The sequence below is a fragment of the Phyllostomus discolor genome, chromosome 7, assembly GCF_004126475.2.
Source record: "Phyllostomus discolor isolate MPI-MPIP mPhyDis1 chromosome 7, mPhyDis1.pri.v3, whole genome shotgun sequence".
NCBI lineage: Eukaryota > Metazoa > Chordata > Mammalia > Chiroptera > Phyllostomidae > Phyllostomus > Phyllostomus discolor.
Genome location: NC_040909.2, coordinates 29,636,750 through 29,660,276, shown reverse-complemented (window position 1 = coordinate 29,660,276; position 23,527 = coordinate 29,636,750). Strand labels below are relative to the sequence as shown.

The 23,527-nt window shown below is 42.6% G+C and overlaps 1 protein-coding gene across 2 annotated transcripts in view; it reads right to left on the bottom strand.

Moving 5' to 3' along the window:
• Positions 1–15,914, bottom strand: part of ACP3 (acid phosphatase 3) — a 40,904-nt gene extending 24,990 nt beyond the window's left edge. Inside the window, exons 1-4 of one of the 2 annotated variants that reach the window (XM_028518421.2) lie at positions 15,646–15,914; positions 6,953–7,048; positions 4,131–4,217; positions 3,510–3,662 (exon numbers count right to left, since the gene is read on the bottom strand). In XM_028518421.2, coding sequence (XP_028374222.1) covers positions 3,510–3,662; positions 4,131–4,217; positions 6,953–7,048; positions 15,646–15,765 — 456 coding nt within the window. In that variant the 5' untranslated portion in view covers positions 15,766–15,914. The remainder of the gene's footprint in view (positions 1–3,509; positions 3,663–4,130; positions 4,218–6,952; positions 7,049–15,645) is intronic. The other variant, XM_036030655.1, reaches the window with a different exon arrangement.
• Between the last annotated feature and the right edge of the window lie 7,613 nt (positions 15,915–23,527).

Below are 23,527 nucleotides of genomic sequence, written 5' to 3'. Positions count from 1 at the left end.
AGAGGCTCCACTAATCCTTTTTATTTTTGTAAACACTAATCTTTTTTCAAGCCTCAGTCAGGTCATGCCATTCTGTGGTTCAGAGCCTTCATTGGCTTTCCATCTTACTTGGAGGAATAACACCCCAGCTCCCAGTGAGCCCCTAGTGCCTGCTCTGCCCGGGGTTCCCACTGCTGTCCTCACTCGCCCCTCCCCAGCAGCCCTGTGGGGCTCTGTGGTCCCTTGAACACACAGGCTGGAGGTCTCTGCCGACGGTTCCCTGCTTGAGATGCTCCCCTGTCCACTCCCACTTGGACTTTCTGACCACCCTGCCCCAGCCTCCACCACGTTGCCTTGTTTTATTCCCTTCAAGGGGCTCATCGCCATCTGAGATTATTTTATTTATTTACTTTTTTATAATCTAGTTCCTAAAAAATAAAAACTCGAGGACAACCAAGATCTTGACTAATTTATTCACTGCCGTGTTTGTTGTCAATGCCTGGAACAGGGCTGGGTATATTACTAGTTACTGAGAAAACTTTTTTTTTTTTAAATTAAGTTGCTTCCTGTTATTTCTGATTCTGTGTGTCACTTGTCTTCCCTCTCTTTCCTTCCCCTAATGTCTACACCATCTCATTTCAGGCCTTCGTTTCCTCATTGCTGAATTGCTTCAACAGTTATTCTCAGAGGCTCAAGTATCTTTCCTCCCCAGCCATTGTCAGACAAATGCCTCGAAGCACCACTTAGTGTGTGGGTGTTACACTCATAGAAGAAAATTTATTTAATTTTATTTTTCAATTACAGTTGACCTTCTAAAGAAGGTATACTTTTATATCTACTGCTTTACACCTAAATTTCCTTATATGGCTTTCAAAATTTTCCACAGTTTAGAAAAGACATTGTTGAGGGGAAAAACACAGGGCTGTTCATTGAAACGTCTAAGTTTCAATGAATTATTTAACTTTTCTAGACTTTAGCTTTCTCATTCCACACAATGAAGAGTCAGGATGAAAATGTATAGAATGATACCTAAACATCTGCCCAGCATTTTGCAGTTTACAAAGTCTATTCCATTTCTTAACTAACTTCTTTTCTCAAATCCCTATGAAGAAGTTAGGTGGATACTGTTCCCGTTTTACAGAAAAGGAAACTGAGGTGCAGGGTTACTCAAGATCGAGTATCTGAATTAGTTGGCTATCAAACCTAGGTTCTCCCAACTTTGAAGCTTTTACTGGATGCTGCCTTCCAGCCTCATGATGTTTCCTGGCTGTTAAATTTGGATTCTCTAATCTGTACCCAACATTCTTCCTAAATGTGAACTCTGAACTCAGAAGGGCAAGTGCTCTGTGTATTCACTCCCTGCCATGCTTTCCACTGCCTTCCTCTCTTCCCTATCCCTCCTCCAAGGTCTTGTTCAAGTTCTTACTCTCTCCCTGCAGACTTGAATGACTGCCCTTTGGTAGCTCCGTGTATATCTCATTCTCTGAATCCCTTCAGCACGTACAGCTTGTATTTGAAATCATTGTCCACCCTCTTACATGCTACACATTTCACATATATGAAACTTTTTTCATCAAATGGATTATAAATTAACAAAGAAACCTGGCTTCCTAATTCTCTTATATTTCTCCACAGCACTTAGCACAGCTCTGGGAATAACTTTGTGTTGATTGATTGATTTTGTTAGATTTCTTAGTTGATACTAGAGAAAACTGTTTTCATTTTAGTGAGTAGGTAGCTGGAAGATCTAGGTAGGTAATCTTACTCATTTCTCTCTTACTCTCCCACATTCTCCCCATTTTCCTGTTCCCCTTCTAATAGCAGCGGTATTCTCCTTACTATTTAATGTAATTACTATTTTTCAGGATTAAGGGTTTCACAGCTACCTTGGCCTACTTGGTTAAAGTTGCTCTCTCCAGTCTTTATCTAAGTGGAAAAGGCAGCAAAAAGTGACTTTTTTTTTGGAAGAATATATTCACAGTCTTGAGAACACTGATAATCATATACTTCACTCCTAATTATGTGATGGAAAGATGCATAAATAAGTAATCCTGTCCTCATAGGAAACACCAGAAAAACCGGTTGGAGCACATTTACCTATACTGAGGTTGACAGTGTTGAGATGTTTCTACAAAGCATTTGGGGAAAATTTTTAAGTCACGAGATATAGCAATTAGGTCAAATTTCTAGGAGCACCTGCAGGTCAAAAAGAATAGTAACTACCCGAGAGGTCACTGAGCGAGAGTCTGGGTCCAGCGGTCATGGTAAGCTGTGGCCATAGAGAGGTGAGATGGCCATGTTTTAATGTGTCAGGGGGATTAGAAGGATTCCTTGTCCCCAATTATTTTCTTCATATAGTCTTACATTCTTTTTTTTTTTAAACTAACATTTATTTTAAAATATTTTATTTATTTATTTTTAGACAGTGGGGAAGGGAAGGAGAAAGAGAGGGAGGGAAACATCAATGTATGGTTGCCTCTCGTGTGCCCCCTACTGGGGGCCTGGCCTGCAACCCAGACATGTGCCCTGACTAGGAATCGAACCAGTGACCCTTTGGTTCACAGGCCGTAGAGTCTTAAATTCTACACCTGGGAAAGTAGTTAGGTTTATTTGTTACTATTAAAAAATAGCAATTCCTCTGAAGAGGTTAAAGAGTTCTTGATCGGTCCCAACCAGTATAAATAAATTTGGGAATTTTTCTCAAAGCAGCTTGCTTCATTTCACAGTACTGTCTCTCAGACTCAGCTGTCCACTGGACTCATCTAGGGAGATTGTTTGAAAAATGCTGATGCCTCCTCCCAACCTCAGACATTCTGATTTGTTATGAAGACTGCCCTGGGTGTCAGGATTTTTTTTTAAAAATTGTCTGGTGATTTTAATATGCAGCTAAGTTTGAGAGCCACTAGTTTACAGAGAAGGACATTACTCTGGAATTGCCTGGTCTCAGTAGTGTTGCTTACCAGTTGTGGGCTCTGGATTCATTCTGGTTAAATTCTCTATGTACTAATTTCCCTGGCTATCAAAGGAGAGCAATAATATTGTCCATTCAAAATTGTTATGAAGGGTAAATTCAAGGACACATATAAAGTGTTGGGTATCAATTATGTATTCAACTCGCTCTTTTTTCTACCTAGAAATGAGGATTTTGGGGTTACTTTGTAGGTAAAGAGGTCTTAGGATATTTTAGAGGGAGAAGAACTCTGTGTGAGCCATCAAAATAATTGGAGGCAGAACACAGGGAGCCGTGTGTGATATGTGTGGGTGTGTGTAGACAGACAGGGACAAATTGCCGAAAGCTGAAAGAATGCCAAAACCAAATAGATAATAAAGATCCAAAGAGAAATTCTGTTTCTACTCTCTGTTGCCTCAGGCTTCCTATGTTCTGCACTGGCCTTTGCACTTTTATTTAGGAAAGAATTAAGGCCGCACAGCCCAAGGAGAGTCCAGAAGTCCAAATCCACAAGTACTGAGCAACCTGCGTTACTTCTTCTGGGACCAAGAGAATCTCCTGGTTTTCCCAGAATACTGACCTTATCTTCAGACACAGGGACTGTGTGCACAGGGATGGGCTGCCAGGGTAGTTTGGGATTCCAGACGCTGATACCCTCTGGGGGAAACAAGGCTGCCAGGTTTGTCATAGCACTCATCAAAGTCCGGTCAATGTCTGTGCTTCGAACATAGATCTAAAGTGGGAAAATGAAAGCAGACTCCAGCTAAGAGGAATTGTGGGTTTTTCCTGTGCAGCTAATATCTGACGAAGGGCGGGATACCCACACCAAAATATTAACAGACATTGTGATAGCATCATGATCATAGAATCTGTCACGGAAGAGACAGAATTATGAGCATGCCATGCTGTAAAGCAACCCAGTATGCCAATAGCTGACTTGACAAGGGACCAATTAAGTGATGGCTACTTGCCAAAACCTGCCAAGCTCAAATATTTACCATAGATGTCCATAAAATGTTGAACTTACTCTTATTCATAATTTTTTTGGAACAGACTATTTCTACAAAGAGGAGGACATTTCTAAACAAGATATCTGACTTGTCTAAGTTCCTTGGAAGCAGACAAAGCACTTCGACAAGTGCAGCATTATGTTAACTTCTTTCAGAGGGACAAGGTTCCCACTGTGAGCTCCCCAACTTGCCTGCTGATGTTTATAGGACTCGTTCAAGAATGTTCCATATCTTTTCCTTATGTACTCTCCAAGTTCATAATGCTGCTCCATGCCCACCTAGGGGAAGAATAAAAGCCAAAGTTTACTGAAATTAAGTTCTGTGAATCTTATCTATGCATCTCACCTCTCGTCAAATAAGTAGTGTGAGCAATTTCCGCAATAATAACACATTTGTAAATTGAAATGAGAAAAGAAAGCTGTAATTTTTAGTCATGACTCCCTGAGAAAACCCTGTCTCTTCATTAGCACTTAACACAGAGCCTTGCACAGTTAATAGCTGGTGATGGATCTGGTTTACACAAGTGGTCCATCTGTGGTATGGTAGAACATGCAATGGCCGTCTTTGTTGGCAGAGCATTCAGAGAGCTGGTTGACCACTTGGGGTGGAGGAGGGGCAGTTGGAGAAAGAAATTCAACCACCTGATAAGAGGTTGGATTTGATGAATCTGAAGATCACTTTCAACCTCTGGGTGCAACGTTTTATTATTTGCACAGTTCATCTATGTGTGGTACCTAAAAAACTAGAGCCTGTTACGAAGTGTGATCTGTAGATCAGCAGTGTTGGCATCATGTATGAGTATGTTAGAAACTAAGTTCTTGGGCCCCACCTGCTTTGGGGATGAGCTCAAGAATCTGATTTTAACAAGCTCCTTATGATTCTGATGGCCAGTAACTGTTGAGAAGCATTGCTTTAGCTCAATGGTCCTCAAACATTACTGTGTATCAGAGGCAAAATTTATCTAGGGGTGCTTGTTGACATGTGGATTCCTCAGCATTTTCCCCAGAGACTCCTGCTCATTAAATCCTGGGTTGTGGCCCTGGAATCTGCATTTTAACATGCTCTGAGCAGTTCAGATCCATGTAGTAGAGCACCATGCTTTGAGAAACACTGCACTCAAGTCTGTCTTTCATCTAGAGCTTCACCAGAGTAGCAGGAGTCCAAGAGGATGTGGTCACTGTGGCCTCTGTTTGGTCCCACTCACCCATTTGCTTACCACTCCTGGCCACCACTATCACCACCACCCCTCGAGAATGGGGAAGGAGGTAGAAAAGCAATGTGTGCTTTGAGGTTTGTGAGTTTCCTGGCTGACCTGGGGAGCTGAGCAAGCAGGTACTCTGGGTCTAATCATTGTTGTAACTTAAAACTGACTTTTGAGGAAATAGCCAACGTCTGTAGAGCAGCGCTTTTCAAAGTTTACGATGCACAGAATCACCAGGACTCATTGAACAAAAATTCCCAGGCTTCTACCCTGGAGTTTCTGACTTAGTAGGTGGGGCCAAAGATTTCATGGTTATATTAAGTTTCCAGGTGATGGTTACATTGCTCATCTAGGAACCATACTTTGAAAGCTATTGACCTAGAAAGCCATCACTTGTCATTATATACACTGGAAGTACCCGGTCAAGGGTAATTTTGAGCTCTAGAACCTTGCTACTTCAAGGGTGTCCATGTAGCAACACTGATGGCATCACCTGGAGGTATGTCAGAAATGCAGAATCCCAGGTCCCACGTCAGATCTGCTGCATTAGAATCTGCATTTTTGGCAAGATCTCCCAATGAGTCATTTGCACTTGAAAGCTTGAGAAACACTACTGTAGGAGATTCTGATGGTTAGTGGAGAAACTCTCAGAAGAAGAATACAGATCCCACAATCTGGAAGAGTATTTTGGTCTTACTGCAAAAGCACAGCAAGGGAACAGGAATCTGTATAGATTCCTAGTTATTAAGAAGCAGCCCCGAATTGTTATAACACCTCTTATTCAGGAAGTCACAAGCTGGGTAGGCTATGGTGGGAAGAGCTCTGACCTGAGAGCCAAAAGACAGTGGCCTCAAATAATCTCTCTGAGTTTCCTTGTCTATAAAAACTGTAGTTGATTTAGGGCAGTAATTCTCGGCTTTGGCTGACATTAGAGTCAGCCGAGAAACTGAGGAACTTCTAAAAATCCCAGTATCCAGGCCACACTTCAGGGCAATTAAATAAGATTTTCCTAGGCAGACAACAATACTTTTTAAAGTTCTTCAAATAATTCCAATGTTTGACCAAGAGTAAGACCCATTAGTGTTGGAGACATTCTTTGACTCTTAACATATTTAAACAGTGCTTTGGTCAGGACAGAAGGAATGCACCTGGCCTTATGGCTCCAAACCGAAGAGCCATTCACTCTACAAGTGAAGGGGATGGGGCACTGGAGCGGACACTGCATTTGCCTTTGTTCCTCAGTTCAGCTTCTCTTTAGTGCTCAATAGGAAGTAGGGCTTCCTATGTGTAAGCGGCCACTTATAAGGAAGGCTAAACCCCAACATACCCAAGCTGACGAGAAATCAAATTTGCTATCAGCACCTGCAGAGGAATAATGTTTTCCCAACACTGTTGATTCATCTTATTGGTTACAAGATTATTTTCTACTTTCTCAGGTGGAGCCTGAGAAACTTGGGGGCTGGCTTTTGGCTCTCTTCAGCATCTCTAAACTCCTGTTATCCATGCACATCTCTTATCCTTTAATAAAACTCACAGGGTAAAGAAACATGAAAACAGGCACTTCTCTGTACTTCTCCCAGTTACTGGTCACTAAGGGTGGCTTGGACATGATGAGAAATGGACAAAGCTAATCATTAGTTTCTCTTGTCCCACAATCGAAACATGGTTTAGACTTTCAGATCCTAGGTAATTGTGCAAAGTATTTTCCCAGATCTGAGTAATTAAAGTATGTGGTTTTGACAGATCACAAACCCCACAAGGTTTCATTTCTCTTGAGACCTATCACCGACATTAGCTAGAAATCCAACCAACCTGAGTGAGTTGGCCAAATCCCTGTGGCCATGAGGATTCTTTAATGGGGTCACTGGGGAAGGTTTCAATGGGACTTCGGTCTCCATGCCTAAAAACCTGAAAATAGATTAAGACAGTAATGTTACAAGTTTCACTTAGGTATTCTGCCTCTGCTCCTCATGATAGATGTATTTTCAACCACTGGTCCTCAGCTTTGGCTGCTCATAAAATCACCTGGGGAGTTAAAAAGATTCTGAGGATGGACCCAGCCCTAGTGGTTGTGTTTTAATTAGTTTGGGGTGCAGCCAGGGCATCAGAATTTTGAAAACCTCCTCAGGTAAATCTTAGGTTAAGAACCACTGTTCTAAGACCACTAACACTTCTCCTGTGTTTCAGGCAGTGCAAGTACCACAATGATTAGCCTTAGAGGAGGCAGGCGACCCACACCTGGAGACTGGCTTGTGCACTGGACAAGAAGGAACACAAAGCTTAGCAAGATCACTTTATTGCAGACAGACTCCAATGAGAATTATTCCTCCCTTAGTTGTAGTTACAGTAATAACGGTGTTCATTTTTTTTGCATGTAATAAAATAGTGGCTATTAAATGCTACAAGAATTTGCAACCACTGTGAGCCAATGATTTGTGAGTTCTTAGGAGGTTGGGGGTAAAGGAATTGGGGTGGGGAGATGAGAAGAGTGAATTCTCAATACTTTACAGACAGACTTTGGATATGTAAACATATCATGCTATTTTGATTGCCCATTTTATTCTCTGGGGAGAGTAGCCTGAACTTTTGAAATTTTGGCTCTTTGATTATACTCTCTGAGCATAATCAAAGCATATACTAAGTCAAACACAAAGTTATTTTATCGGCAAATGATAGGGAAAGAAAAATATGCAAGAAGTACAAGATGAAGTTTACACTGATGTCAGCAAACATATTTAATTGCATTATCTGAGATTCCCTGCACTTTGCACGTATACTACTTAACTAAGACGCTCCATTGAAAAGAAAGCCAGGAGGCTGCTGTTCTGAAATTCTATAAAATAGTTTGGCAGACACTGAATTAGGAACAGTCTCAAAACTTTTGCCATCTTTGAGGTGGGATTCCAGGACAGCAAGGGAGGATTCTGAGACCTGGGTTATGTCTCTCGTGTCTGAAGAAAACTGATCTTTTTGTCCCTAAACCAATGACACCTGACTCTTTAGTTAGCGGCACTGACCTCTTTTTCCCTGGACTGTCAAATAAAACAAACAAACAAACAAACAAACAAAAAACATGACAATGGCCAATACAACAATAGCTGTCCAGTGTGAATAAATAAAAAATAATATCTATTTTGTGTCAGATCAGCCAAAAAATCCAATATATTTTTTAGTGTGCCACAGAATTTTAGTAATTTATTGTGTGCCATGAGATGAAAAGGTTGAAAATCGCTTCCCTAACCTAAAATCTCTCAGCAGCACAGGCTGTGGAAAACAGAGGGCTAATGTGCAGTGGCTCTTAAGAAGATGTGTTGGTCAGGTAGGGAATTACTGCTGTAGATGGTACCCTCCCGGCAGGAAGAAAGGCTGCATGCTCTCTGAGGAGAACCTACAATTATTAGGCACTGAGTGTGACTTGGTCATGACCAGAGATTACTGAGGCCAACCCTTAGTGCTTCTCTTTTCAGAGTGGAGACAGGTCAGACATTTAGATCCCAAAATAGTCTGTGCAAAATACTTCCCCAGATCTGGGTAATCCAGTTGTTATATGGTTTCAATAGACTATAGACCCCACACTGCTTAGTTTCCAGGGTTTCTCAGCCTCAGAACTGTTACATTTGGGTTGGATGATTCCTCGTGAGGGGCTGTCCTGTGCATTGGAGGATGTTCAGCATTTTACATCCCTGGCCTTTGCCCACTAGATGCCAGTAGCATTCCCCATGTGCGACAATCATAAAGTTGTTCAGACATTGCCCAGTGTCCCCTGGGGGCAAAATCATCCCCACTTGAGAGCCACTGAGTTAGTGAAAGGAAGTCAGATGAGATAATTTACATTTCCTACCGGCCTATAACCACAGCAATAATGCTTCGACATTTTTTGAACTCTTGTTTCCTCCTGGAAACTCTGTAAGTGCTTTTTACACATTTCTTCCTTTCATCAGTTGTATAAACCAGCTATTATTTTCATTTCCCAAATGAGGAAACTGACCTGAGTTAAGTGAGCTCCCCAAGGTCACACAACAAATGAGTGGTAGAGAAGAGCTTCCAACACAGGCTGTGTCTCCAACGCTGGCATTCTCACCCTCGAGTGAGAGGTGCATTTCTCTGTGGTCCTACACACCCCTCAGCATTGCATCGCTAAATGTGCAAGATCTGGGATATGGGACTTTTTATAAACTCCACTCTTTCTCCCTCTCAGCTTGGAAGCTGTGTGTGAGTAAGGGTGGTGCATCACCCTTGATGTAAACCGCAAACATTATTTAAATAAAAGAGCTGAAGTTATGTAGCTAAATGGCAGAATGGCCTGGGGAGCAAAACAAGTGTGGTCCCTTCCAGGGGTGTCCAAGCTGCAGCCCATGGGCTGCGTACAGCCCAGGACAATATGAATTTGGCCCAACACAAAACTGTAAATTTACTAAAAATATTATAGGATTTTTTTTTGTGATTACGTGTTGCAATGCATTTAATGTGTGGCCCAAAACTCTTCTTCTAGTATGGCATAGAGATGACAGAAGGTTGGACACCCCTCCTTAGAGCAACGTGTTTGAAAATGCAGAGCGCTGAGACAGAATCATGAGACACGGGCAAGTTTCCAGACTCGGTTTCACAGGTCAGGAGTAACTGTGCTCCCCTACACTCCAGCAGATTTTAAAGGTTTCCAAGGCAGTGGCCCTAACACGTTTTGAACCCTTTGGAAGAAGTGTTGCCCAGAAACACTTAATAAACTATCCTTCAATTCCAGCGCTGGAAACCCAAGTGTGTGTGCATGTATACACAGGCATGTACACACACAGGTGGCATTCTTCAGCTTCTGGAGTTTCGCCAGTTCAGCTGGGGCCCTTGGACTTGGCCTAGCTGCTCTTTAAATCTGTGGCAGGGCAACCTTCTTAACTGCGGCTCTGCCAAATTTATACCTTCTCTTCTCAGTCCAGCAATCACACTCTAGGCAATCCTTCAGAAAACTCAAAATGTGTTATTAGCAGTGGGTCTATTTGCAGTACTAGTGGTAATTACTATAGGAAGACATTCAAGATGGTGACAACCCACTATGTCTGTGCAACCCTCCAAGGGTTTGTGCAGCCCCTTCTCCTGCTGTACCCCTGTGAGGACAAGCCACACTATTGCTGCACTGAACGAATAAGGAAACTGAGGCTCGAAGAGTTCAAGTCAGCTGTCCAGATCTCCTAAGTCTCCTGACTGCCAGCCTACTGCTTTCCCTACCACATCACATTCGTTTTGCCCTTTAAAATCACAGATAACTTTTTTCTTTAAAGAACCACAGTGTGCTACCCCGATAAATGCTGCTGCTCTGTGGAGTCTGCTAACCAGGTTTGTTGAGCTGCCTTGGGATGTGCAGATCCTGATGCGCGTAGACTGGGGGACACCATGCCCAGTCCCTCTCTCCATGCAGCAGGCATGTGCTTTTAAAAAAACTGCCAATCAGAATAAGTTACTTGACCGCTTAGAATCCTCTCATTCCACTAAAATGTATTTGGCAGAATATTGTAAGGCCACACAAAAGTAGAGGTTTCTATAACGAGCCCCTCCCTAGGAGTCCACCACTTGCTCCTGCGATTGTCAACTCACGTGTGGCCAGTCTTGTTTCATTCATACCCTCGTGCTCTCAGACACTGGATCATTTCCTATGGCTCTTTGCAGAAAAGTCTAAGTCCTTCCACTGACTCGCAAGGTCCTACCTGATCTGGCCCTGCCCACCCCAACGTTCTGATCTTACATTTTTGCTAAACATGCTTAGCTCAGAAGTCCTCCGGCTGCTCCATCGAATACATTAAACCTGTTCCAGCCTGAGGGCCTGGATGTCCTGTTTCTGCTTCTTTTCTCAGTGTGCTCTCACACATACAGGCCTCTGCAGAGAGGCCTCCCTTGACCACCAGTTATAAAGTAATCTTGCTCCATCTCTTTCTTATTGCCTGGTTCTACTTTTATCCTTGATATTTCCTTTTCTTTTTTTTTTAATTATGTTTGTATCTGGTGTCTCCTCTCCCCATAAACTCCCTGAAGGCAGAATCCTTGATGTCAGGGGTACTGCCCTATCCCCCAAACAGTGAATACACACACGTGGACACTGCTTGTTTTGATGAGTGAATGCATCTTGGATTGGCTCCAGTTCCTCCAGGTGCATGACGCTTAAGGCCTTGTACGTACCCTATTTCCCTGATAGCATCAGCTTTCCAGCAACCAAAATCAGAAAACTCAGAGTCACTTTGGTTTCTGTTTATTCCTTCATATTTGGATTCAACCCACAGGGATTCTGCCTTTATTTTCCAAGTCCACTGCTTTCTGATCCAACTTGGGTCTCCACTGTGCTTTTCCTGAACTGTGGCAGCATCCTCCCTCTGCCCTTGCCCTCACCTTTCCTCCTCCTCAAGCCACACTTCAGGTGTGTCGTCCCCACGAGAAAATACATTCGAATTTATAGGTGGGGAAGACTTGATTACAAAAAAGTGAAATAGTCTAGATAATTATCTAATACCTTATGTTCTCTTCTCTTTGCTTCAAGTTACAGATGTGCTTAACTAAGTTTATTTATTAATTTTATAAACTAGAAAATAATAAAATTTGTATTTTATTAAATTTATAAGCTCAGAAATAATAAAGGATGATCTAGAACCTTGAGGACATTAGGCTACGTAAAATAAGTCAGTTCCCGAAGGACAAATACTGTGTGATTTCACTCACACGAGGTGTACAGAGTTGTCAGATTCATAGGTCAGAGTGTAGAACAGTGCTTGCCAGGGCTGAGGGGAGGTGAGGACGCAGAATTACTGTTTAATGGAAATGGAGTTTCAGTTTTGCAAGATGAAGAGTTCTGTAGTTAGATGGTTTTAATGGTAAGGCAGCCATGTGAATACGCCGAATGCCACTGAACTGTACACTTAAAATAGTTAAGATGGAAAAAGTTTATGTTCTGTATATTTTACCACAGTTTTTTTTAAAAAAAGAATAATTAAGAATTGGTTAGATTTGATCCAAAAAGTTGGAAATCTCCTGTTTTAGCCTGATGACTTGAAGTGGCACCTTGCATTTGTTTCATGGTTCACACTTTCCTGTGTGTAGCATGTCCTTCGAAGCTAAAGGCAACTCTCTGAAGTTGGAAGCATAGTTATGGTCACTGTCCCCAACTTTAGTTTTGGGGAACTTCAGACTCAGCTGGATTAAGTGACCTGTCCACGGCCTCATACCTGGTAGCCAATGCTACAACTTAAATGAATGAAGTTTAATGTTTCCTTAGGTATAGCTTTCAACTTTTGTCTTAGCACATAGCATTAGAAAAGTTAGAACAGTACTGGGCTGCCAGCCTGAGAAGTAACTTGCCTCTTTTACTCTCCAGGAGGAGTGAGGCAGCCCCCAGAAGGTCTGATGTCCCTGCAAATGTGTGATGGCTAGCATCATTTGGTTTCACCCAACCATAATGTGCAAGCTTACCTGTCCCAGTGTGGAGATGATGTGCTTAAGATCTGGAGGCTATTTCAATTGAGGATATTCTGTGACTTAAGGCTTTTGTATGGTTAACCATGAAGACTGAGAAGGGCTTATACTATGTGACTCACCATCTTTGTTTGTAAAAGCTGGGTGGAATGAGAAGGAGTTTTCCTCTCTGTCTGAGATCAACTGAGCTTGTGGTTCTCCCCTCACTTAGGGGAGAAAGACTGCATTCCAATGGCAGCTCCCTATTGTGGGTGGAATATGGAAGTGGGGGTGATGGTAGGAGTGTGTGGGCACATGGATTGAAACAAGACTGGCCATGAGGGATAATTATTGAAGCTGGTTGATGGGTAGGTTGGGATTTACCACATGTATTCTCTCCATATAAATTTTAAAATAGCAGTTCTCTAAGGGTTTTCTACTTTCTGGAAGTCAAAATTTAGGAAATACAATTTACTAAATCTTTTCTTTGAAAGCCACAGCACATATTAGAATATTTAAGAATGCGAGGGGCCCCACATTTAAGAGACCTGTGAATACAGTTTAAACCACGTTTAATTCCCAGAACTGACTTGCTGTTGGAACCCATTTCACCAAGCAGCAGCTATTCAAAACACGTCAAACTAGCATGCTATGGGAAACACCTTGGGGAACTTGTTTATAAAAGATCATGGGGTGACCCTATGTATATGACAGAACAAGAACCAAGGACAGTGTTCTGCTTTCTGCCAAGAACAGCTTTTCAGTGTGCGGGGAGATTTATTTCTCTTGGATCACAGAGGAAAAGCAAGAAAACCACCTGCTGACTGTGAGTCAAGACAACACTCCCAACCTCCTAGGGGAGCTCTCGGCTCCGTGCACTGGGCTTTACGCATACAACAGTGATTAGGGGCATGGCCCCTGGGATCACACAGCCTGGGTTCAAACCTTGGCTGTGTGACCATGGGCAAGTTGCTTAACCTCTTTGGGCCTCATTTCTTTTTTTCACCTATAAAATAGGGATAATCAAGGTTTTACAAAAACCTAATACAGTGATTGCTGGATTTTGCAAACAAAAAGACAGGATGCTCAACTGTTGTGTGGAACATACTTACACTAAACTTTATTTGCTGTTTATCTGAAATTCAATTTTCACTGGGAATTCTGTGTTCTCCTGGAATACCACTTTGTAGGGTCGTCGGGTGGATCACGTGACATAATCCATATTGAACTCTCAAAACAGTGGCTGCCACTTAGTAAGCACTCAATTAACTATTGACTATTGTCATTAATATTACTGCTGTAATCAGAGGCACCTTTCTTTTATTCTGGTTCTCCTGTTAATTTTCTAAGGATTTCCCTGGCTATATAATTGAACCCTTTATAATCAAATATTTGCTATAATCAATAGAAAGAAGAAAGGGACATCTGGCTTAGTCCTTGGATAGAAGTTGTTGTATATCGGCCAAGATACATGCATTATGTTGCTCGTCATTTACTATTAATGGAAGGAGGCTGCAGTTGGAAAAATTGCTAACATTGGCCTTGTGTGATCATTGTTAATTTTTTAGCTTCAAGTGAACTACCTTTGTGAGGTTTTCCTTAGGGAACTTGGACTCCTAAACAGCTGTTAACCAAGAGTGGAGGGGAAGAAAGAAAACCCACAAGAGTTTGGTGGTCAAGGGATGTTAGCCTGGGCTGGAGTAAAACGTGGGGGAGAGACTCAAACCCATGCAATTAACTGAGAGGTTACTGTAATAGCTCAAGGAGGATTCCCACTCAACAGGCTTGTCTCAGGTTAGCAGGGTTGGCAGGGGCATTTCTGTGCAGTCCCCACACTTGCTTAATGCCTATGGTGGCAGGGAGCCCATGTCTAACTTGCCAAGGAACTAAAAGTCTAACTTGCCTGGATTTCTCTGTTTAACTGGGAGTCTAACTTCCCAGGGAAGGTACACAATATTATACAGCTTCTTTAGCACAGAAGCTGACAACTTGTGAATCACTTGTAAATAAGTTGAGGACACATTTCTCTGGTTCTCTCTCTCATTGTTTACTCGTGACCCAGTAAAGATTTACTAGGCGAAGAATCATGATTTGCATAAACACATGGTTATGAAACATTTTTGTGGAAGGAAAAGAAGTTCTGACTATTCTAAGCTGACAAAACAGAAACTTCATGTTTAATTCTTAAGTAAATTCTAAACATATAATGATTATAAAAAGAAATTACGAGTCCTCTTAAAGAAAAAAAATCTACTTATTTACGGGCACACTTTCATGATCAAATAAAAAATGGAAGGCAGGGAAAGAGATCGAGGGAGGCTGTGAAAGACAAAAGGGTCCAAGGCAGAGAGAGACAGTAAGTGAAACGGACTAAAGAGAAACAGAGATACAGAGAAAATCAAAGACACAAACAGAAACCAAGAGATATGTAAAGCGGTAAATCCCCTTTACTTTGCACACTTTCTATTTTTAAAACAATGCCAACAGTATGAGTTCCTCCCTTGACATCATGCATTAGGCAGCACCCCCATCAGTCACCTGCGTATGGATGAGAAAAAAGGTGATTTTTAATGGTCAACCAAATCTATGTATCAGGAAGTCATCTTAGAACTCTTGAGTTTAGTTTCATTTTTACGCTTCAAACACTGTTTACAAATACACTTTTCAATCTCCTGATAAAGAGAAGGGCTACATAATTCTGAAATGACTGTTTTTTGGTTGGCAAATTAATCATCATTAAACTGCACAAAGCTAGGTTAGCTCCCAGTACCACACGGTGCCAGCTGAGGCTTCCTTCTTCTGGACTGAGTGGCTGCCCGAGGGAATCTGCATTCAAGGCAGTTGTGAAGAAAGGGGATAAATAAAGAACATTGGCAAAAGCAAAAACAACCAAACCAAACACCTTTGTGTCAGGACACATTAAAGCTTCAGTACGAGGAACTGGTGAAACTTGACTACTCACTCTCTGAGTTTGGTCTTCTCAAGACAACACAAGGGTAAAATGAAACCAGGCACTTGGTTTTCCGACGCCGTGGTCACAGTTTGAAAAGAAAAAGCAAGGAGAGAATTCCACTCACCAGAGTCGCAAACTTGAGCTCCTTAGCGACCACCCCTGAGTCCAGCCAGAAGGAGAGCAGAAGCAGGAGGCAAAGGTGAAGACTTGCCGCCCTGGCCACCAGGAGCGGGGCGGCTCTCATGCTGGGGAGCGCTGTTTCTAGGAGGATGTGGAAGGTGCTGCTTCCCCTGCAAAAGCCATGAGAGGGGAAGCTGTTTAATCATGGATTAAAAGAGAAGGAAGAGCTGGGAGGAGCCAGGCTCCGGAATCGTAAACTCTCCAGGTAGCTTAGGGCGGGGTTTGGTACGTGAGATAATTTGGGGGCTGGGTGGTAGAGACCACAGGCTTCTGGACTGACCGGTAAATTAGCACACTGGGTCCCAGAAAGGGGGAAGCTGTTGCTCAAGGCCACAGAGCATATTAGCAGACATTTCTTTTTGAGTTTACTTCTAGCTTTACTTTAGATGGGGTGTGATACAGCATTTGCTTTGTAGTTGTCACTTGGGAAGGGGATTTACCCCGACCTTGGAAACCTTAGGCAGGTCCTGATCACTCTTTTGGGAAACCAGAGTGATGAGGAGTGCACTATGGGAGAAATTGCAGGAACTGGCATGTTTGGGGTCTGTTACCCAGGCTAAACATGGCTCTGTTTTCTGAAACTCCCATGCAGCCTATAGAGCTATTTTTAAATGGAAGAAAAGTAAGGGCAATTTCATCTTGAAAATTTTTAGTCACATGATACGATATTTGAGGCTCATCCGTGCTATCTCAGAATTAGGGTTAAAAATACCTTTCCTAACCTGACACAGTTCAAAATCAACAACATACTCACCAACTGTGGCCACAACCCTTACGTTCTGGGTGAGTCACACTCTTGCCTCTCCAGCTGTGATCTCATCAGGGACAATATGAAAGAGCGTAATCTGGACTAAGGACGTTTAGCTTTCCATTTTCCTCATCCTGTCAGCCCCAGTCACAGGCTGAAACGGGATTTTCCTGCAGAGAGCTCTGGTCCTGATGCTTCCAACCCGTCAGAAGAACGAGAATGACGTTTTCCCCCACTGCTTGTCCTCTGGTGCACTGCAGCCACCTGTGACAGGAGGGTGCTCTTTTGTGGTCACAGGGTGTCCTAGAATGTGGTGTGTGGGAGGGCTGTTGCTTCTTCCTGTAGGGCGAACTCTATGTGACTCGCGAGCGCATGTGTGGTTAGGGTTAGACCTCGAAGGGGACTTGGGAGCCTCTCTTTGCCATCACATTCTCCACCTGCCAGTCTCCACCATCATCTTTATTGGGTGAGATTTTGAAGAGATGGGTGCAGGGAAAAGAGGCTGTCCAGGCCACACTGATCCCTGCTATGTGTGCAAAGCTACCCGAGAGGGGAAGCTCCAGCACCTGTTTGCCATTCACAGGCTTGATACTGAACCACATGCCTTAAGTTGTGCCAGATACCCAATTCTGTTCAACGTCTTATCTTCTCAAGGACCAACCTGGCTCCTTGTTCTCTGATTTTCTTCCTTGTCTCAACCTTAAATTGATGTCTGACGCTATTCTGACTATGGCTGTAGTGCTTCCTGATACTCAGGTTCTCTAACCTACTTGTGCCGTGTGGTGTGCTAGGTTGGGTAAGCCCTACTTCTGACCCAGACCCCACTTTCTCTGTGTCATCTCCTCTGGGCTCCTGTTAGCCCTTCAAGTAAGAACAACAATGACCATGGCAACAATTTCTTATAGAGAGAGCCAACCGCCACCCCCTGCAAAACAAACAAACAAACAAACCCTGCTTGAAGTATATATACCTCAATTCAAACTTAGTTCAAGTTGGAATAAGTGGGTGGTTAACGCTTCTCAGTCACTATCCAAACTCCTACTTCAATTGTCAGATTATAAGGGGGGGGGGAAGAAGTTCATAAATGTAGGTCTGCCCACCATGAAGTAGGGTTTGAAGACCCTCAACTCAAATAAAACCTGTTTTAGAATCTTCTTTGGTCTCTTGAATCTTAAACTCATAAGGCCTTTGTAAAGACTTAAAGACTCTTCTGGAATAAAATATGGGTATGGTGGCATTGTAAGTGTGACTTGAAAAAATATTGAGATGTCTTTATAGACATTCCAATGAAGATTGTCAATCATTTTACTGTCAATGATTAGCAGAACTTACTGGCTGAATCATCTTTGTTTCCTTGTGATATTTCTTTCATCATACGTCAAGTGTGCAACCTGTAATTAGCACAGTGTTGGGAAGTTCCATAAGTGAGGTAGGTTGTGGTCATTGGAAAGCAAATTCCCAGATGGAGATTTGCATTAGGAAATTTGTTAGGGAGTGTTTTCAGGATCAGCAACAGTAGGGGGGAAGATAAGTAAGCAGGACCGAGAAGAAGGAGAAGGCTTCAACTGATCCTCCTAGGAGTTTTACAGCTGGGATACCCCTTTGAGTTGTGAATTGGGGTGAAGGCATAAAGCCTTTTACCCCTGCATTAGCCAATTATTGGATGCAGGCTGCTCCCGGCAGGGAATTTGACCACAGGTAAAGTGGGTCCTTCCTGCCATAGCAGTTCTCAAAGGAGTTGACAACCGAGTGAAGTCAGATGACAAATTCCTAAGAGCTGGAGGGAATTAATTCTTCAGCTCATCAAGGGAGGCCTGGATGGTGCAACACAGAATCAGGGCAATGAATAAATATGAATAAATTTGATATTTGGTAGATCTAGGGCTATAAAAGTACTAAGTGTGCCTCTGATAGCAAGAGACTGGGTTGGGATTGAAATCCACTCGTAGGTATATTGGTTGTTCACCAGGAAGAAAGCCTATATTTAAACTCTCTGACTTGCCACATCTTCATGATTATATTATTTGACTTTCAGTGCCATACGGACTTCGGACACTCAATAATATTGATTGAGCTCTGACTGGCGTGGCTCAGTGGGTTGGGTGTTGTACCACAAACCAAAGGGTCGCTGGTTTGATTCCCGGTCAGGGCATATGCCTAGGTTGCAGGCCAGTCTGTGGTTTGGGGCATGTGGGAAGCAGCCAATTGATGTTTCTTTCACACATCCCTGTTTCTCTCCCTCTTTCTCCCTTCCTTCCCTTCTCTCTAAAAAAACAATACATTAAAAATTAATATTGTTTGACTAGTCAATGTAAAGACAAATTATTGCATTAGAGCCTTGTTACAATGTTATGCTTTGGGGCACATCTAAGATGTGTTTAGAGTAAAAGTGCTTCTCCCCTCAGCCAGTCATTTTGTGTATGATCTGTGTGTATGTGTGTCTACTTGCCCTTGGCGTAAAATGACATTTAATGTTTAGGCAAACATCCCCCTATTACACAAGTAACTATGTCTTTGGAATATATCAAAGAAGGCGGTAGCTGAGGTCATCTTTCCTGTTCCTCTCTAACTGTAACATGTGTAAGAATCACCTGGAGAGCTTAATAAAATACAGATTCCTGGGCCTCACTTCAGGAGGTCCTGCTTCGGGAGGCTCTGCCACGATCAGTAATGGTGCGCTGCCAAGTCTTACGTGAGCGTGAAATGAAGGGAAGAATCAGTAATACTGATCCTGCCTTCATTTAAAGTTTTGATACTTTAAAAATGATAGATTAGCCCTGGCTGGCGTAGCTCAGTGGATTGAGCACAGGCTGCGAACCTAAGTGTCGCAGTTTTGATTCCCAGTCAGGGTACATGCCTGGGTTGCAGGCCATAGCTCCCAGCAACCACACATTGATGTTTCTCTCTCTCTCTCTTTCTCCCTCCCTTCCCTCTCTAAAAATAATAAATAAATAAATAATTTTTAAAAATGATAGATTGTTTACATTAATTTTTTAAAATATCATGTAAAATATTATTTATCTTGATTAAGGTTTTTTGGCGCTCCTTTCAATTGTGTGCCCAGGGTGAGTGCCTCGGAGTGAATCGGAAGACAAGAAAGAACAACTTTCATTTTTTCTTTTTGAGATTGAATTATTTTTGAGACAGAACTTTGTTCTGTCCACAAGGAAATGAATGCTTGGGGCGAGGTGAGGCCACTATACTGAGGCCTGGAGAACTGAAAGGAGCCCAGTATTTTGTCTGTTAGCCTGAACAAAGCTGACCCCCAGCTGCTCCTTGGATGGTAATTACCTGCACAGGGCTGGCCTCCCTCATAAACGTTCCCCTGCAGTAAGGATGCTTTTCTCACAATCAGATCTAACACCTGCAAGAACAGAGATGACAGTGACTCCTAGCTCTGGAGGACAGGATAGCGTCCGGTCTTCCTGAAGCTATCACCTGGGACTGAATCTCCATTGTTCACGTGCTGGCAGGAAAGAGGGGGCACACATGTTTTGTTACAGTCCGCTTTATGTGTCATTCCAAGGTTCTGATTGGTGGAATAACTGGGAAATACTGTCTTATTGTTTTTACCTTTCCTGTAGTCTTGCAGATGGAGCACCAGTTTGAGCCTATTGTATTTCCAAGATTAAGGACAGAACTCACAACTTACAACAATATTATCCTATCTCATTTGGTTGAAGGTGTATTCAAGAAAAGACTGGTGGACATGCACATCTTTTTTGATGGTTTTATTTCTGGGTGATGTGATTATAAGTGGTTTCTGTTTCTTCTTTCTGCTTTTTCCCACTTTCCAAATTCCTTGCAGTGAACAGATACTTTTATTAAAATCAGCAAAGAAATTTTAAAGTGCCTGACATTAACTACATGTTACTTCTCACTTGATTCTTGGGTATCTGTGAGGATTCACAGTTGTAGAAGGTGGGCCCGAAAGGTAATTCAGTTTATAGCATAGTTCACCTGCCTATTTCTATCACATGGTCAATTCCTAAGCTACTTCTCAAAAGAAAAAATTTTCTTTCTCCTGCCCCAATTTTTGCCCCTGTCTGCCTCCTTCTCCTTTGATATATCCTGTCTTAAAGAGATTCCACAATTTCTTATAGTATCATGAAAATCTAAGAGTAACACAATGTCCATTGATGAAGTCTTCAGTTTGTGCTTGAGGATTTCCTGAATCAAATGATGTCAATGGCCTATTAGAGATCTTCCACTAGTTTCCCATCATACTTAAAATCCAAAACCCTTTCATGGTCTACATGACCCCATTTGATTTGGCCCCTTCCACCTCTTCAACTCATCTCTTACTCTTCTTCCCTTGCTCACTCTGTTCTAGCCACACTGACCTCATTGTTTCTTAAGTCACACATGCTTCCACTTCATGCCTGGGGCATTTTATGGCTCCCTCTCTGGTACACTATTCCTTCAGATGGGCTGATTCTTTTGCTCCATTACTTTAGGTAGGCCTTCCTTGACCACCCAGTTAAGCTAGCAATTTCCTAGCAGTCACACCGCCTGTTTTACTTCTGTTAGAGCACTTTTTATACCAGACATTATTTGTATACTTTTTTGTTTCTTGTTTGTCTCCTCCATTAGAATGTAAACTCCATGAGAGCAGAGGAGTTTATAGCTCTGACCTCATTGGATAGAGCAATGCCTGGTACATAGTAGGGGCTCAATAAATATTCATTGAATGAATGAATAAATTCTTGCTAATCAACTCCTTTATCTAAGAAAAAAAACCCTTTCAACACATTTTGAGACTTTCTTATAATACCTCTAAACTGGTTTTCTGTTCATACCATTACCAGAAGAATGGGCACGTCTACAGCTTAGATGGCTTGCTTTGAATAAATAAAATCATGTTTATCTTTATCTGTTGATGGTGAGACTTTCAAAGCTTTGTGATTTTCTGAGTCTGCTTCTCCGTGATTGGGCTGCTGACCTTAGCTTCCCGGCTAATTTCTGCCAGTGGAGACGTGTTTGGGGGAAATCAGTCAAATGAGGGAGAGACACTTTTTTCAATCCCGTATTGGACTTGAACAATTAATGTAACTTCATTTTATATGATAATATCTTTGTTTATTTTAACAAAAATAATATTTTAAATTACTTATCATGGGACACCCATTTCATGATGAGGTTACACACACACACACACACACACACACATATGAATGCATGCCTCAGGATAAATACACCCTTTTCTGGAAGTGTGGCCTTAATTGTTCTCAAAGGGGCACTAGTGTGAGAAAACGTGGGACACTTTGTGGTGTTTAATAGGGGAAGTTTTGTGGTAGGTACAGGGCGTTTTCTGTTACAGCATAGTGAGGTTGAAAGCACGTTTCCTAAAACACCCTAAATATATCCATTTTACCCCCTTTCATCCTTCCTCCCTTCTCAATAACTTTACAACAACAACAAGGGAAATCCAGGAACCTAAAGTCCATACTGTTACCGGATGCTGCTCATTAGAAATGAGGAACATGGAAGTATTATTCTTGGCACGGGCAAAACTGAAACGCCTTTGTAACATGACATAATTTGGGGTATCATATTTTTGTAGAAAAGATAAAGGTGTTAGTGCTCCAAGTTCAGTTAGGCAGTAGGTGCCAAGACAGGGTCAGAAGCAGACTCTTAATGTCTGTTAAAAGAGAAAGGGAGAAGGGGGCAGGCAGGGAGAGCCTTCAGATGGTGATGCGGGGCAAACATCTGGAAAAAGACAGGTGGGTGGAAGGAAGAGTGGGTAGAAGGAATCTCAAATGGTGTGCAACCCTGAGTAAGGCTTGGGCTCCCAAGTGCCATAGGAGAATCAAAACTGGGCAGAGATTCAGTAGCTCGCGATGTAGTCACGGCCTGGGAGCTTCCTGAGTGGAGGGAGGCCTCACCGCAAATGTTACAGTGGATGCCAAGGGCTGTTAGCTAACTTCAGTCCTTGGAGCTTCCTGGCAAGTTTGTTCTTGAAGGCAGATCTGGGTATCACACCTCCATGTGTGCTTGGAAAATTTACAGCTGCTACTTTTCCAAGACAGCTCTCACTGGCTTAGTGTTGCTGTGAGGAACAGCAGGGCCTCCATCCAGGTACTGGCTCCTGACCAGGGTCCCCCCTCTGAATGCCTGATGTGGAGCTTCCTTTGAGAGGGTGCTCGGTCCCTTTTCTGAAGCCTGTCAACTTCTCTAGTACTCAGGAATCTCTTGGTGGCAAGTGACAGAAATCTATAGTTCATTTTAGGCAAGGAAGAGAAGTTTCTGTCTCAAATAACTAACTGAACAAAGGAAAGGTTAAGATCAAGGGGGACTCAGAACAAACATGCCACTGGAGTTCATCTAATTCATTCCTTTTTCCTTCTCTCTCCAAAGTGGCTTTAATTTCTCAAATCATACACCCTCCCACCTGAGACTAGAACCAAGGCTGCTTCCAACTTCATCCAAGAAGAAAGGGCTCTTCTCTAATGCCAGCTCAAAACCCCTGGGGATCAGTCCGATTGGTCTGGTTTTGGTTGTATGCCCATCACCTCACAATGATTCAAACAGTTGTTTATTGAGAATCTACGTGTATGGGGCTGTTCTAGGTTCTTAGAATGCTGGAGTAAACCAAACAGACCAGTGTCTTCTTTTCGAGAAGTTTCGAGAAGTTTTCGAGAAGTTTCGTGAAACTTTTATTTTGGCAGGGAGAATCAGATAAACAAGTAAATTAATAAATGAACAGGATGGTTTCAGATAGCGATAACTACTGTGAGTGCAACAAAACAGTGTGATAGGGCCTCGAGCAGCTCCATGGGGCTCCTTCAGATGGGTGGGCTGGGGGTGTTCTCTGACGTGGCATTTGAGCCAAGGCCTGAATGAGTATGTGAGCTCTGAGAGCCTCTGGAACGGAGTGGATGGAACAGAGTGAAAAGACTCGGTGACTGGAATGAGGTTGTGTATTGGAGGGAAGGAAAGGCAGCCGGTGTGCCTGGAGATTCATGAACATGGGGAAGAGTAGGAGGAGATGAGGTCAGAGAGGTGAGAAGGTGTGGAATCACACAGGGTCTTGCTTGCTGTGGTGAGAAGCCTGGATTTATTCTAGATACAGTGGGAA